General features: G+C 50.0%; 1 protein-coding gene across 1 annotated transcript in view; it reads right to left on the bottom strand.

Moving 5' to 3' along the window:
* LOC119176564 (F-box only protein 31) overlaps nt 1–14,533 on the bottom strand; it is a 118,250-nt gene that overhangs the window by 97,297 nt on the left and 6,420 nt on the right. Inside the window, exon 3 of the mRNA XM_037427924.2 lies at nt 5,467–5,543. Coding sequence (XP_037283821.2) covers nt 5,467–5,543 — 77 coding nt within the window. The remainder of the gene's footprint in view (nt 1–5,466; nt 5,544–14,533) is intronic.

Below are 14,533 nucleotides of genomic sequence, written 5' to 3'. Positions count from 1 at the left end.
TCCACGTTAACAATGTCGCGTCCTCGACGGCGCATGTCCGAAGATGGTTCGATTGGTTCAATCAAGTAGTTGACAGGGAAGTGCATTTGACGACACGGTAGGGGCCTTCGTATTTGGGCAATAGTTTTGAAGATAGGCCAGTTGCGGTGGTAGGGATCGAGAGCCAGATGAGCGCTCCAGGGAGGAATGTGGGTGCAGTAGTGCTGGCGTCAGCGCGAATGCTTTTTTGCCGCTCTTGATCGTGTGCAGTAAAGGTCTTTGCAAGCTCTCGACACTCTTCAGCAAGCTTGGCTGCAGCAGAAACAGGCGCCCACTCGGACGGATCTGGCTTGTACGGAAGTATAGTGTCGATGGTGTGTGACGGGTGCCTCCCATATAATAAAAAGAAAGGCGAAAAGCCAGTGGTGCTCTGAGGGGCGGTATTATATGCGTAGGTGACAAAGGGTAGAATGGAATCCCAATTTGATCGGTGATCGGTGGCGACGTACTAGGAGAGCATGTCGCCGAGCGTACGGTTAAAGCGTTCGGTGAGGCCATTCGTCTGCGGGTGGTAAGCAGCAGTTTCGCGGTGAACAACATTGCACTCTTTAAGAATGGCTTCAACGACTTCAGACAGGAAGACGCGGCCTCGGTCACTGTGCAGTTCCTGGGGTGGACCGTGTCGCAAAATGAATCGTTGGAGCAGAAAGGAGGCCACATCGCTCGCTGTAGCCGCGGGGAGAGCGGCCGTTTCGGCGTATCGCGTGAGGTGGTCCACAGCGACAATGGCCCAGCGGTTACCAGCCGACGTCAGTGGAAGTGGCCCATACAAATTGATGCCAACGCGCCCAAAGGGCCTGGCAGGGCAAGGTAGAGGTTGCAGACCTACCGGTGACAGGTGCGTTGAAGCTTTTCGGCGCTGACAATCTATGCAGGAGCGAACGAATTTCTGCACGTAGCGGTACATGCCGCGCCAAAAGTACCGTTAGCGAATGCGGTGGTAAGTCTTCGATACCCCGGAGTGCGCACATTGCGGATCGGAATGAAAGAACTCACATATGTCAGAGCGCATACTGCGAGGTATGACCAGTAGCCACTGGCGGCCGTCATCGTTGTAATTGCGCCTGTGGAGGAGGTCGTCGCGAACGGCAAAATGGTGGGCTTGACGACGCAACGCGCGAGTGGATGGAGTGGATGGATCAGCCAGTAAGTCTATCAGTGAGGCGATCTATTGATCCTTGCGCTGTTCAGTAGCAATGGTACGAATGATAATGGAAGAAATGGCAAGGGGAGACGCTGAGTTGTGGGCACTGTCATCAGGCAAGGGAGAGCGCGACAGGGCGTCGGCGTCAGCATGTTGCCTTCCATTGCGGTACAGCACGGGGATGTCGTAGTCTTTCAGGCGAAGTGCCCACCGGGCGAGACGGCCCGAGGGATCTTTCAATGACGACAACCAGCATAGTGCGTGATGGTCGGTGACGACATCAAATGGACGACCATACAAATAAGGTCGGAACTTTGTAAGGGCCCAGACGATTGCCAAACATTCCTTCTCGGTGACTGTGTAATTAGTCTCGGCTTTCGTAAGCGTACGGCTTGCATACGCCACGACATACTCCGGGAACCCTGGTTTGCGCTGCGCAAGGACAGCGCCAAGGCCGACACCACTGGCATCCGTGTGTACCTCTGTAGGGGCCGTAGGGTCGTAGTGGCGGAGTATGGGAGGCGACGTCAACAAACGACAGAGCGTTGTGAAAGCGTCGTCGCATTGTGATGACCACGAATGGAGAGGCCCGTTACTTCCGAGCAGCTTCGTCAGTGGCGATATGATAGTCGCGAAGTTTCGAATGAAGCGCCGAAAGGAGGAACATAGCCCTACGAAACTGCGCAGTTCCTTGACGGATGTCGGCATGGGGAACTAGGCCACGGCCTGAAGCTTAGCTGGATCAGGGAGAATTCCGTCCTTGGACACGACGTAGCCGAGTATTGTCAGCTGCCGAGCTGCAAATCGGCACTTCTTTAGGTTCAGTTGCAGATTGGCGTCACTCAGACGCATTAAAACATGCCGTACGCGTTGAAGATGCGTCGAGAAGTCCAGAGCGAAAACGACGACGTCATCGAGGTAGCACAGGCACATGTGCCATTTCAGGTCACGCAGAACAGTATCCATCATGCGCTCAAAGGTGGCGGGCGCATTGCACAGCCCAAACGGCATGACGTTGAATTCGTACAAGCTGTCGAGGGTGACAAAAGCGGTCTTCGGTCGAGCGTCCTCAGCCATAGGTACTTGCCATTACCCCAAGCACAAATCGAGGGATGAAAAGAATTCTGCTCCTTGCAGGCTGTCAATCGCGTCATCTACCCGCGGTAGTGGGTACATGTCCTTACGAGTGATCTTGTTGAGGTGTCGGTAGTCCACACAGAACCGCACAGAACCGTCCTTCTTCGGGAAGAGAACGACAGGAGAAGCCCAGGGGCTACTAGAGGGTCGAATAACATCACGGCGAAGCATGTCGTCAACATGCTCGTTGATTACATGGCGTTCTGTGGGAGATACGCGATATGGATGTTGCCGCAGTGGTGGCTGTGTGCCTGTGTCGATGCGATGCGTAAAGGTGGATGTGCGGCCGAGAGAAGGTTGGGCGACATCAAAAGAAGACCGGAATTTTTCCAACAGGCCCAGAAGCTGGGAACGCTGGCCTGGCGTAAGGTTGTCGGGAATGGAGGGACCGAATACATCACCGGATGATGAAGCAGATGTTGAAACAGCACAAAGCGTACTGGAACTTGAGCAGTGCATGTCATCGGGTTGATCCATAACTTGTTCGTCATCGATGGGTTCCACGTTGCCGAGACATTCCCCTCGCACCAACGTAACACTGTACGGGGATGCGTTCACTACAAAAATAGTGGTGCTGCCATGAGTCAGTTGCACGGTCGCAAAAGGAACCAGCAAGCCTTTTCTGATGAAAACACGATGAGATGGCGAGAGGAGGGCAGCGGTGTGAGAAAGGTGTGCGCAGTAGACAGACACCGTTGCGGACGAGTTTGCAGGCACTTGGGTGTCATCTCTGACTAGTAACTTGCTTTCAGCAGATGGACTGTCGGCCGGCGTCAAAGAAGAGAATTGTGTGAGTTCTATTTCTGCTGGTGCGCAATGAATGACGGCGTCATGTCCCGGTGTCCCCGCATCCGCGACCCTCCTGTCTTCATCGGCGCGGATGACACCGACGTCGAGGACTGGCTCGCTATGTACGAACGCGTAAGCGTCCCCAATCATTGGGACGAGGCAGCTAAACTCGGTAACGTATTTTTCTACCTCGCGGGTGTGGCCGGAATGTGGTACAACAACCACGCATTTGATTTCCCGACTTGGTCCGCTTTTAAAACCGCTGTCGTCGACGTGTTCGGCCGTCATGCCGTTCGTAAACTGCAAGCAGAACAGCGTTTACGTGAACGAGCACAGCAGACTGGCGAGTCCTTCACAAGTTACATCGAGGACATCCTTGACTTGTGCAAGAAAGTCGACCTGAACATGTCAGAGGCGGACAAAATCACGCATGTTCTAAAAGGCATCACCGACGATGCCTTCACCATGCTCCTGGCCAAGAACCCTCACACTGTGGCAGAAGTCATTACATTATGCCAAAGTTACGACGAGCTGCGGCGGCAGCGCTTGATGACCCGCTGACCGCCACCATGTGATGCTGGTCTCTCGGCTTTGTCAGCAGTTCCTGACCACACAACCTTGCTCGCCGAAATCAAGTCGTTCGTGTGCGAGGAAATTGCCCGCCAGGTCTCTTTACTGGCCTTTGCTCACCCACAACATGCTCAGCAGCCATCAAGTACACTTCTACCTCCGCTCCGCCAAGCCATTCAGCAGGAAATCGCGGAGATCGTTCCTGAATACCACCAGGCGCCTCCTGTATCTGCGCAACTCAGCTACGCCCAAGTTGTAGCCAGGCCGTCTCCACCGATTTCTGTGGCTTGCCCCCCAAGTTACACCGAAACCACCGCGAGGCCACAGGCCTTCGGAGAAACTGTGTCGCCTACATACGCCGAAGTCACCCACGTGCCCCGAGTGCCGCCCACCATGCACTCATATCAGCAGCCGGCTCGCCCATTGCGTTCTGCGACATCGATGGGTTCCACGCTGCACAGTGTGAGGGTTTTTGGCCAGGAGCATGGTGAAGGCATCGTCGGTGATGCCTTTTAGAACATGCGTGATTTTGTCCACCTCTGACATGTTCAGGTCGACTTTCTTGCACAAGTCAAGGATGTCCTCGATGTAACTTGTGAAGGACTCGCCGGTCTGCGGTCTGCGGTGCTCGTTCACGTAAACGCTGTTCTGCTTGCAGTTTACGAACGGCAGGACGGCCGAACACGTCGACGACAGCGGTTTTAAAAGCGGACCAAGTCGGAAAATCGGATGTGTGGTTGTTGTACCACATTCCGGCCACACCCGCGAGGTAGAAAAACAGGTTACAGAGTTTAGCTGCCTCGTCCCAATGATTGGGGACGCTTACGCGTTTGTACATAGCGAGCCAGTCCTCGACGTCGGTGCCATCCGCGCCGGTGAAGACAGGAGGGTCGCGGAGGCGGGGGACACCGGGACATGGCGTCGGCGTAGGAGGAAGCGTTTGCTGAGCGGCGTCCTGGTGCATGGTAGAAGGCACGGTACGGGATCGAAGCTCCAAGGGCATCGAATGCGAACCAAAGATGTTTGAAGGGCACAGCACTCTCAGCACTCTCCACCAAATTGTTAAGACGTTTATTGGCGGACACTCGTCGATAATCCACGAAAGCGACAGTCAATGCCGGGGCCGACTCTCTGCACGAGCTGCTCTTCTTTTTATGAAAAGGGCAACCCACTAGAAGGCACTGGAGAGGACGACCCACTGTTCAAAGGCTTTGCTACTCTTTATTAGGTTCATCCCTTCTTGCGAGTGTCCTGACCTAACGAGTATATCTCTCACACCGTGGTTTAGCGTTAGCGTCAGCACATTTGGACTGATGGATAATGCAAACTGCAAGTGGCTAACATGGTCTCCATTTCTCACTCAAATTTGTTAGCACAAGAAAATTTTGAGGTAGGACAAACATTTTGGAGCAGTGTGGCACAATTTCAGCAAATTTCATGGTTTTTGGCATAGCTCGGCACAAAAATGGAGAATTGTATCAGATTGGTACAATTGGCACAACTGTTGCACCTTTGCAATTAGTGACAGTGACCAGTTTCAACAGGAATGTGCCAATAATAAGATGTTGGAAGTATTGGGGCCACTTTTGACTAACCACTTCCAAAGAAATAATACTATAGTGTAATGCCACAGGAATCGCAGCATCTTAGAAACCTACCAGAACATTTCCATCTGTTTCAGCCAAAGACCAACTGCTCAAAGTGAAGTAGCCAAAGCCAATCAAACGAGAGTATGGTTACTGCTTTAACCATTTTGTTTTCCAAACGTGAGAATTATGAATACTTACCAATACTTGAAAAAGACCCCCGTAAGAAGGCACCTGCGGCTGCCAGAGGCCCAGGTAAAACCGATACTTGTGGAGTACTGTTACAGGATAAACAAAAACAGTTTATGCACACAGCAAGAATAAACAAATAAAATAAACCTCTGCCTTAACTGAATGCATTCAAGAGAATGAGTATTCCAATAAATTACTTAATTTGTAAGACAATATGGCAGTAGTTGCTACACTGTCTGAAAAAGAATGCGGCGGAACCAATTTATGAGGATATACACAATAGGTAAGTACTTAACAAAAATTTACTGAATTTTTTTCCCCCTACATTACACACACGCAATGAGGTTGTGAATTGCAGCTATGCCACCCTAAACAATTTCAGTGACTACTATGTGCAATGCAAATGAACTTATTAGTAAAGGGAAATTCATGCTGTACGTGGTTCTGGTCCAAACAACACACGGCTATGCTTCATTAATTTTTTTTTTTTTTCGTCAGATACTTAATGTCCGTCCTTCAGTGCGACCCAAGACTGCATGTTTTACCGTGCTTGTGGCAATGGCTCAAACCATTTTGAAAGGAGAGCTGATTCAAGAAACTATGAGGTAAAGGCACAAATATAGGCAGGTGAGTGTGGCACAGGTGTCTTTCCAAATAATCATTCATTCATACAAGTAACCCATGAAGACCCTCTGGTTGAGAGTGTTGAGAATACAGGTGCCTCTCTCTCTGGTTGAGAATACAGGTGCCTGAAACAAATACACTGCTTGTACTGAACTAGCATATTGAAATGTGACAAATTATGGCTAAGTAATGCATATACTTTTGCTTGCACTACCTTTAGTTCAGGTCATATGGGCTTAATTCAACTTGACTGCTTAAATCAGAGCCTGCATTAACTTTAGAGCCCAGGTTTGCAGCAATATAACAGTTATCTTGAGAAACTGTGTTTACCAGTCGCAACCCTGAAAATTTTAATACTATAGCATTTTAATCTACGAGCACTGCAAAAATACATGAGTACACAATTTGTTTAAAAAACTAGTAAGCTACAAAACATGGCTACATTTACATGTCACATAAAAAACACAGAAATCCGATAACTCATGCTAATAGTTGGTAAAAAAAGTAAAGTACAGTGAAACAAAAGCACGAAATTCCATAACAAATGTAGTGCAGAGCTGAACATTACGTACAGCAGAATTAATAAAACTGCAAAATACGAATGTTTTAATGAACCACTACAATATACCACAGGTGGTAATTTGAACACGATGAATGAGGTCTTGAAATGTGCTAATAGTTTGTTAGTTGATTATGAATCAAGCCTTGAAATGTGTTGCTGTTAGCAACGTGCTATCTCTTCTAATACCTTGGTGTGTAAATATGAAAGATTCAGAATGAATAGTGTTTATAATGGCAACGTTATCTTTATCAATTTAACTCAACTGCGTGCAATTTTTAAAGCAGTCACTCTACCAAAAAGGCGAGTTTTCAGAGTAAACAAAGCAAGCAGCACAGTTTTGAAGGGCTTCAATATAATTAATGATACAGTGTTCATAAATATAGTCCAAGATTCCACATGCATTTCCAACTTGAGGTTCGATTAACAAAGTATATAATCAAATTTACAATCGTGAAAAGGCACTAAATATAGTCCCAGATTCCACATGCATTTCCAACTTGAGGTTCGATTAACAAAGTATATAATCAAATTTACAATCGTGAAAAGGCACTTGTTTAATGTTGCGTTTAAAACAGCCAAAGAGGATGATTGGCAGAAGCATGAGTAGCGTTGAAGGGCACTAACACCAATTTTCCAAGCCGACTACTATATCATACAAAGCTCCTGTATATAAAGACAGCTTTAAGAAAGCGTGCAGCTAAAAAAATTATATAACATATTTTATTTGAATAATGATGTCAATTTTCACATGGTACACCTACCGACATCAACACTAGCGCGACATCCGGCTATATCAGGCGTCTCAAAAAAATGGCCTGTGGCTCAGACCATTCACAATAGCCCACGGCTCCACACGGAATAAAGTTTTCCGGCTTCACTAAATGGTCCTCATATTATTTTGCATCTAATGTGATTAATGATGCTTTGCTCGGGTAAGCTATAGAGAGGACTGTCATCGCGCCTTTTTTCTTTTTTTTCTCATGAGGCACCCCATACAGTGGGTACGAGTTAAAACACCCCCATGGAACAAGAATTGGTGTCCAGATTTTAGTCATCGCAAAGATCAGTATCACTGTCTCCCAAAACATGGTGTTAAATCCCCCTCAGAATTAAACCGGAATATAAGACATAGGAAAGGCATTCATTTGAAGGGGCCCTGCGACACTATTTGAGCATGTATTTTTCATCGGTTCGTCTGGTGCTGTGGAACGCGCCAATATGATTGTGCAAATGGGAATGCCGAAATTGACGTTGTTATAATTTTAATTCACGGAACAAACTTTCTTGATTTCAGACTACGGCAACACACATCGGCAATTTTTGTTATGGGAATGGCATCATTTCATGCGACGTGACAAGAAGGACCGTTCGCTTTTTATTGGCTTCGACACGACAAATAGTGTGCAATATTCATATGGTGGTAGCTAGGCCATACGAGTGAATCCTAAAAACAGCAAGAACTTTTTCACACTTTTCCAGAAAGAAATCAACCCTGTTTCTAAAGTATGTATTTTCAGAACAGCGAACAAACATAACACTTAGCCTGCGAACGAGGCTATGGTACGCCAGAAACTGAAGGTGGAAACGCATGCCGCGTTTTTAGCCACCAAAAATGCAACAGGCGGCGGGTGCCGGCATTGCCGTAGAACGCATCTTGCAAGCAAGCCGATAAGTGAACCCACCCAAAGCGTATGTGCGTACCTTACACAATTTGACCGTGCGAGCGTCTGCTACCCAATGCAGGTGGTTTGTAGTAACCATGCTAACGATGCCGTCAAAAAGAGTGGTAGTTAGGTATTCTGGGAAGGCCACCATGAGGTGACATTTCCGGTATGTCTTTATGAGACGCGCGCTATGATTGGAAGCGGTCTTTGATATCACCAGGCGAGGTAAATGCGAAAGAGAACCTTTCCCGTCGTCGCCTGCTCGAGTTTTGAGCTTTGAGGACTCATAACTTCACTTTGCGTGCACCGATTTCTATCATTCTTGTTGCATTCCTCTCAGCAACCAAGGCAACAGGCGTTCCGGTGCGAAATAAGGCTACCCCAAAAGTGTCGCAAAGCCCCTTTAAATGGCAACGTCAGGTGATGTTTTGTCAAACTTTCTGCTCTGCTATGACCATACTTACTATCTCAGCCCATGGGACTTAATTTCGCGACTGCAGTCCACTAGCCGAGACGAGTTTGAGACCCTTAGGTTATAGGTATCAATTCTTAGGACTTCATGCATGGGTATTAACAATTGTGAAGAAGCCAGGTACTAAAACATGCAGATTGGCCGCTTGTGTACCAAATGGCTTGCCTTGTCTGGGCTCAAGGGGGATTTGACTTGCATTACTTGGTCACGATTAGCTTTGCCTTGTTTAGGATAATTATGCCAGGCTAAATGAAAGGAAGCCTTGGTCAACTATGCCTAATTAATTTTTGCTATACTTACCTCAACTCATCTGAGCTTAACTTGGCTTAACATGAAATGAAGACAGCAAGCTGAACTTGATTTGAATCAGCTTAATTAAATCTACTTATGCATGACTTTGTTAGGTGATACCATGCTCAACTACGTTTGATAGTTTGGGCTACACTTGCTTTTGTGTAAGTAGACTCATTAAGTTTAACTAGGCGACATAAGCAAGCTGGGTTGAGAAAACATTTTTTTATGCTTGGCTTTATTAGGTTATAGGATGCTACATATGCTTAGTTAGGCTAATTACCTGGTGTAAAAAACAATGCGAGCCCGGCGCTGAAACCGGCCCCGCCACAAGCGCTATGTAAAAGAACAGCACAGATGCGATCAAGAAAGAAAGCGACCACCAGCTGCTGTTTTTGCTACGAGTGGCATAGCCCCGTCAAGCAAAGCGTTGTGAGAGGCCACCTGATAACGACGGTATGGGCATGCGCACTGCAGCAGGCATCGCGTTTGGTAGATGGCACGTCGGTGCATTCTGCCACGCGGTCTGCACACTTTTGCTCACGTCTGTACATAGTCTCTAGCACAGTTACCTCACTACATCTAATGCCTACAATGTGTTTGCATACTTACTTTGCTCCTTTTGACCCGATATATAAACTTGTAATGTGCATTACCACTTTATGAGGAGGCGCTACGGTCGCCAGTGGAAGCAAATGCATGCAAGGCTGAATTGAATTACTCCGTGACAAAGAAGGAGTGTTTGGCCATAATCTGGGCGCTTACGAAGTTTCGCCCGTACCTTTACGGCCGTCCTTTCGACGTGGTCACAGACCACCACGCTCTATGTTGGCTGTCCACCTTGAAAGACCCGTCCGGACGTCTGGGCCGTTGGGCAATTCGATTGCAGGAATACGACATCCGTGTCGTATATCGTTCCGGTCGCAAGCATGCGGACGCCGATGCACTTTCCCAATCGCCATTAACACCAGATGTGGCTTCTCTGTCACCCCCTTTTACCACCTTGTCACCACTCGACAGCACTGACATGCTTTCGGAGCAGCGTAAAGACCCATACCTTGCCTTGTTAGTCGACTACTTTACCGATCCGTCTTCTGTCCCTTCCACGAGAGCGCTGCGCCGGCAAGCAGCCCACTTTGCCTTACGTGACAACATTCTGTACCGCCGCAACTACACGCCTGGTGGTCGGAAGTGGCTCCTTGCTGTCCCAACTCATATGCGCTCTGACATCTGCATGAATTTCCATGCAGATCCCCAAAGTGCTCACGCAGGTGTCCTGAAAACCTACGAAAGGCTGCGCTAACGCTATTACTGGCGAGGAATGTATCGTTTTGTGCAGAAATACGTTCAGTCTTGCACCACTTGCCAACAGAACAAAACACCTCCGCGGCACCTTACTGGCATGTTACAGCCGCTCCCGTGCCCGGCTCGCCCATTCGACCGCGTGGGTATAGACCTCTATGGCCCCCTCCCATATAGTAGCTCTGGAAACCGGTGGATTATTGTCGGAGTCGATCATCTGACACGCTACGCTGAGACTGCAGCTCTACCGGCAGCGACCGCCCACGAAGTTGCACTCTTCATTCTCCGCAGCTTCATTCTACGCCATGGTGCTCCGCGGGAATTACTCAGTGATAGGGGTCGAGTGTTCCTGTCGGAGGTCATCCAAGCTATCCTCGCTGAATGCAACATTATCCACCGTAAATCTACCGCATACCATCCACAGACAAATGGTCTTACTGAGCGGTTCAACCGCACACTTGGCGACATGCTGAGGATGTACACCTCCTCCGACCACACTAACTGGGACGCTGTATTGCCCTTTGTTACCTTCGCTTATAACACCGCGACGCAAGCGACTATCGGTTTTTCCCCGTTCTTTCTATTGTACGGCCGCGAACCTTCCCACCCACTCGACACTATACTACCGTACCGCCCTGATGCATCTGAGTGCTCCCTGCTTTCGGAAGTCGCCAGATACGCTGAAGACTGCCGTCAGTTGGCTCGGTCTCTGACAAGTGAGGCTCAAGGTCTACAAAAGACTCGACACGACAACGCTCACCGCATAGCTCCTACATTTCGTGCTGGCTCCCTTGTGTGGCTTTGGGTGCCCCCGCACGTTCCTGGCCCGTCTTCTAAACTTCTGGCCCGGTACCATGGTCCGTACCGTGTCATTGACGCGACCTCCCCGGTGAATTACATCATCGAGCCGTTAACACAATCACCAGATTTGCGCCGTCGAGGACGCGAGACCATACACGTCGACCGTCTCAAGCCCTACTACGACCCCCTCATTGTGCCTACTCCCTGAGTCGCCAGGATGGCTACCCTTCACCCCGGGGGTATTGTAGTGGAGCATACGCACCAACGCGTATGCGCCCTCGAAAGACAACGAAAAGCCCGTGCTCTGCTTGCGCGAGAGTTTGTGCCGCCTCTGCTAGACTTGCCGTACGCCCACTTTCCGTTGCGACCTCGCTGCGACTTCTCGGCTCGAATAAACGTCATCACACATGTCACATCGGCTCCGTCGATTTGTGAATGTTTCCGGAGGTTTTTCGAACTCTACCCTTGAAAGTGGCACACCATCGGACAGATCAAGTCATCGCGAACCCACGGATACCAGCTTTTTGGGTGAGCGTGAGCTTTACGAGCTTTAAGGCTCGTAAACTGCAAAAACTATACGAGTGAGCGTCTAGGCTTAATGGTGGTTGGGCCTGGCGCATACCGCGTCTAACTTGAAGACCGCGTCTAACTCGAAGACTGAAAGTACAGCCGAGATGAATGTAGACGAGGCAGGAACAGGGGAAGCCACGGACCACAGAACTGAACAAACAAGAAGCATTTCCACGAGCGAAGACGAAGACGCTGACGGCGTTGCAGATGGCTGCATTGAAGATACACGAAAAAAAAAAGAGGACGCACGAGCCAAAACAAGGTGGTGAGACAGGAAGACGCCCGTTCACCAAGCCCGATGCACCAAGGCCGCCGAAGCATTGTCAGCAAGGTTCTACGAGCAAGCAAGATGCCCAGACTGCCCAGGGACGATATCAATGTAATCGTTCGACCGAGGGACAGGCTGAATATAAGGAGCACATGCGGTGCGAGTCTTGATGAGGCGATACGCAACGGAGCAGGAGTGGGTGACGACAAGATGATTACGATCTGCTTCAACCCCACGCAAAACATTTTGGTGATAAGCACACCGGAGGAAAGCACAGCGACGAAAATCGCCAAGATGAAGGTTTTGACTATCAACGGAAAGAGATACGAAACGAACGCATATGTTTCAGCGCCTGAGAATATGACAAAAGGAATCATACGCAATGTACCTCTTAAATATAATCAAGATCAGCTCGTGGAAGCACTGGTGAACACAAGAAACCCCTCCTCTAACGTATGCGAAGAGGCTCGGTAGTAAGACAAACGTGATACTTCTCTATGAAGGAAACCGAGCTCCTTCGTGGGTTTACTTCAACAGCGTTATGATAAGAGTATCTCTGTACCGGAAACAGATAGACTTCTGCAAGGAATGTGGCAGGCACGGCCAAGGACCTGACGTGTGCCCAAGACCAGATATCAAACTGTGCCCAATTTGTGGATTAAAAAACCCCATCAATGGACACGAGTGTACGCCCCAGTGCGGAATATGTGGTGAGGCGCACCCCACGGCTGACCGCATGTGCAAGGCCAAATACAAGGTGCCGCACATAGTGAAGCAGAGAAGGTGGAAGGCCAGGTTCAAAGACTTTCAAGAGCGAACCCCATCACCATCGGATAGCAATGCTGGTGCGGTGGAAGGAGGCCGCCCTAGTCGCTCGAGATCCAGAATCCGCTTCCAACAGGTCATGGGTCGTTCAACCAGATCCGGATCCCCCTCGCCGGTAAAAAGACGGAGCAAAAGTCGTGGTACGAGCAGAAGTCGGAGTCGGAGCAGAAGCCGCAGCGAAAACCGACACCACCCCCAACAAGACATAGGAGGGGCCACACCTGGCGGGAAACAGAAAGGGCCGCGCAACATTACCTGGCGTGACATAGTCACGGGAACAAAGGCGGACTCCGCACAGGGGCGCCCTCTCTCCGGCCGCCCGCGGGCAGCCGCCGAACCCGGCCTGGCAGCGAGGATGGAGAACATGGAGAAAGAAAATAGGGAGCTGTTAAGTTTGGCCTGGAAATTCATCTGGGCAGTCGCCATTGTGAGTAAGCTGGTCCTATGGAAAGGACCTCATTCCCTTCGGCGCCCAGTCTGACAGACGCTGTCGAAGATTTGAGCAATTATCCAGACCAAACAGCAAGCAAAGGCGAGTTCCCGTCCTTCAAATGCGGACCCTTTTGTTGTCCCTTCAAGCAGAAGCGGTGACTAATGGACTCGGCGACTCATCGGGCAACGGGAAAGCTGGCATGACCAGCGACAGAGCTGACGGCGGAGCGGCGCTTCTTTAATCCTCAGTCAAGTAGCCGACCGGCCGACTGCCTATGCCCGCCAGGCATTGTCCCTGCTGGCCTGAGGAGGAGACGTCGTGTCGCCGCGACGCCACGACGATAGAGGGCAACAGGGACGGCGTCTTCCTGAAAGAGACCGCGACGGACACCGCAGATCGCCCCGCTAATTGGGCGAGCTGTGCAGTGGACCCTTTGAAGTATGCGGCCAGGATCGTGGGAACTCTCGACTAACGGCACACACACGACGAGGAAGAGCCCTGCTGGCGCCACCACAGTGCAGTGTTCACGTGGACCGTGCATGCTCGCCCCCCTCACCTGTGTGTGCGTGATTGGTGTTCGACTCGGAGAGGAGGAGCCCAACAGGGCATAAAACGACGCCGCAGAGTGCTGGACGTCGCTATGAACTATGTAACGTTCAACTACCACGCTCGTGGTTTGTGAAACCCCTATATCCCTTCATATCCACGCAATGGGGATATGAAGCCGACTCGCCCAAAGGGAAGAGGCTAGCCGAACTGATGGACGAGCTTGGCTTGGTTCTACTCAATGAACCGGCATCGCACACCCGGAAAGGACAGGGCGCGTGCCGCGACACGTCCCCTGATCTCTCCATTTGGCCAGACGCGAGCGCGATCAGCTGGTCGAACACCTTTGAGGATCTGGAGAGCAACCACAGAGTCCTGTGCATGACAATGGGAGACGTTAGAGGCAAAATGGACGGCTGCCAAAAAGCTAGGGTTGTGGACTGGGACAAGTTTCGAGAGCAAAGAGAACGAGAGAAGCAGGAAGGGCCGATCGAGGACATCGGGAAATGGTGCAGGGAACTACTCACGGACGTAAAAAAAGCTACAAAAGAAACAGAATGGCCAGACAGGCGAAAGGAGCCTGAAGGTCGCGACAGGCACTGCGGAAGCGTCGACGACAGCGTTCCCGAGCCGTCCAGGGTGGACAGCCGGCTTGCGCATCTTGTAGAGGCCAAGAAATCTATGCAGCGAAGAGCGAGTCAGCAGAAACTGAACAAGA

Source organism: Rhipicephalus microplus, chromosome X, assembly GCF_043290135.1.
Source record: "Rhipicephalus microplus isolate Deutch F79 chromosome X, USDA_Rmic, whole genome shotgun sequence".
Taxonomy (NCBI): Eukaryota; Metazoa; Arthropoda; class Arachnida; order Ixodida; family Ixodidae; genus Rhipicephalus; species Rhipicephalus microplus.
This window is presented reverse-complemented; position numbering and strand designations above follow the sequence as displayed.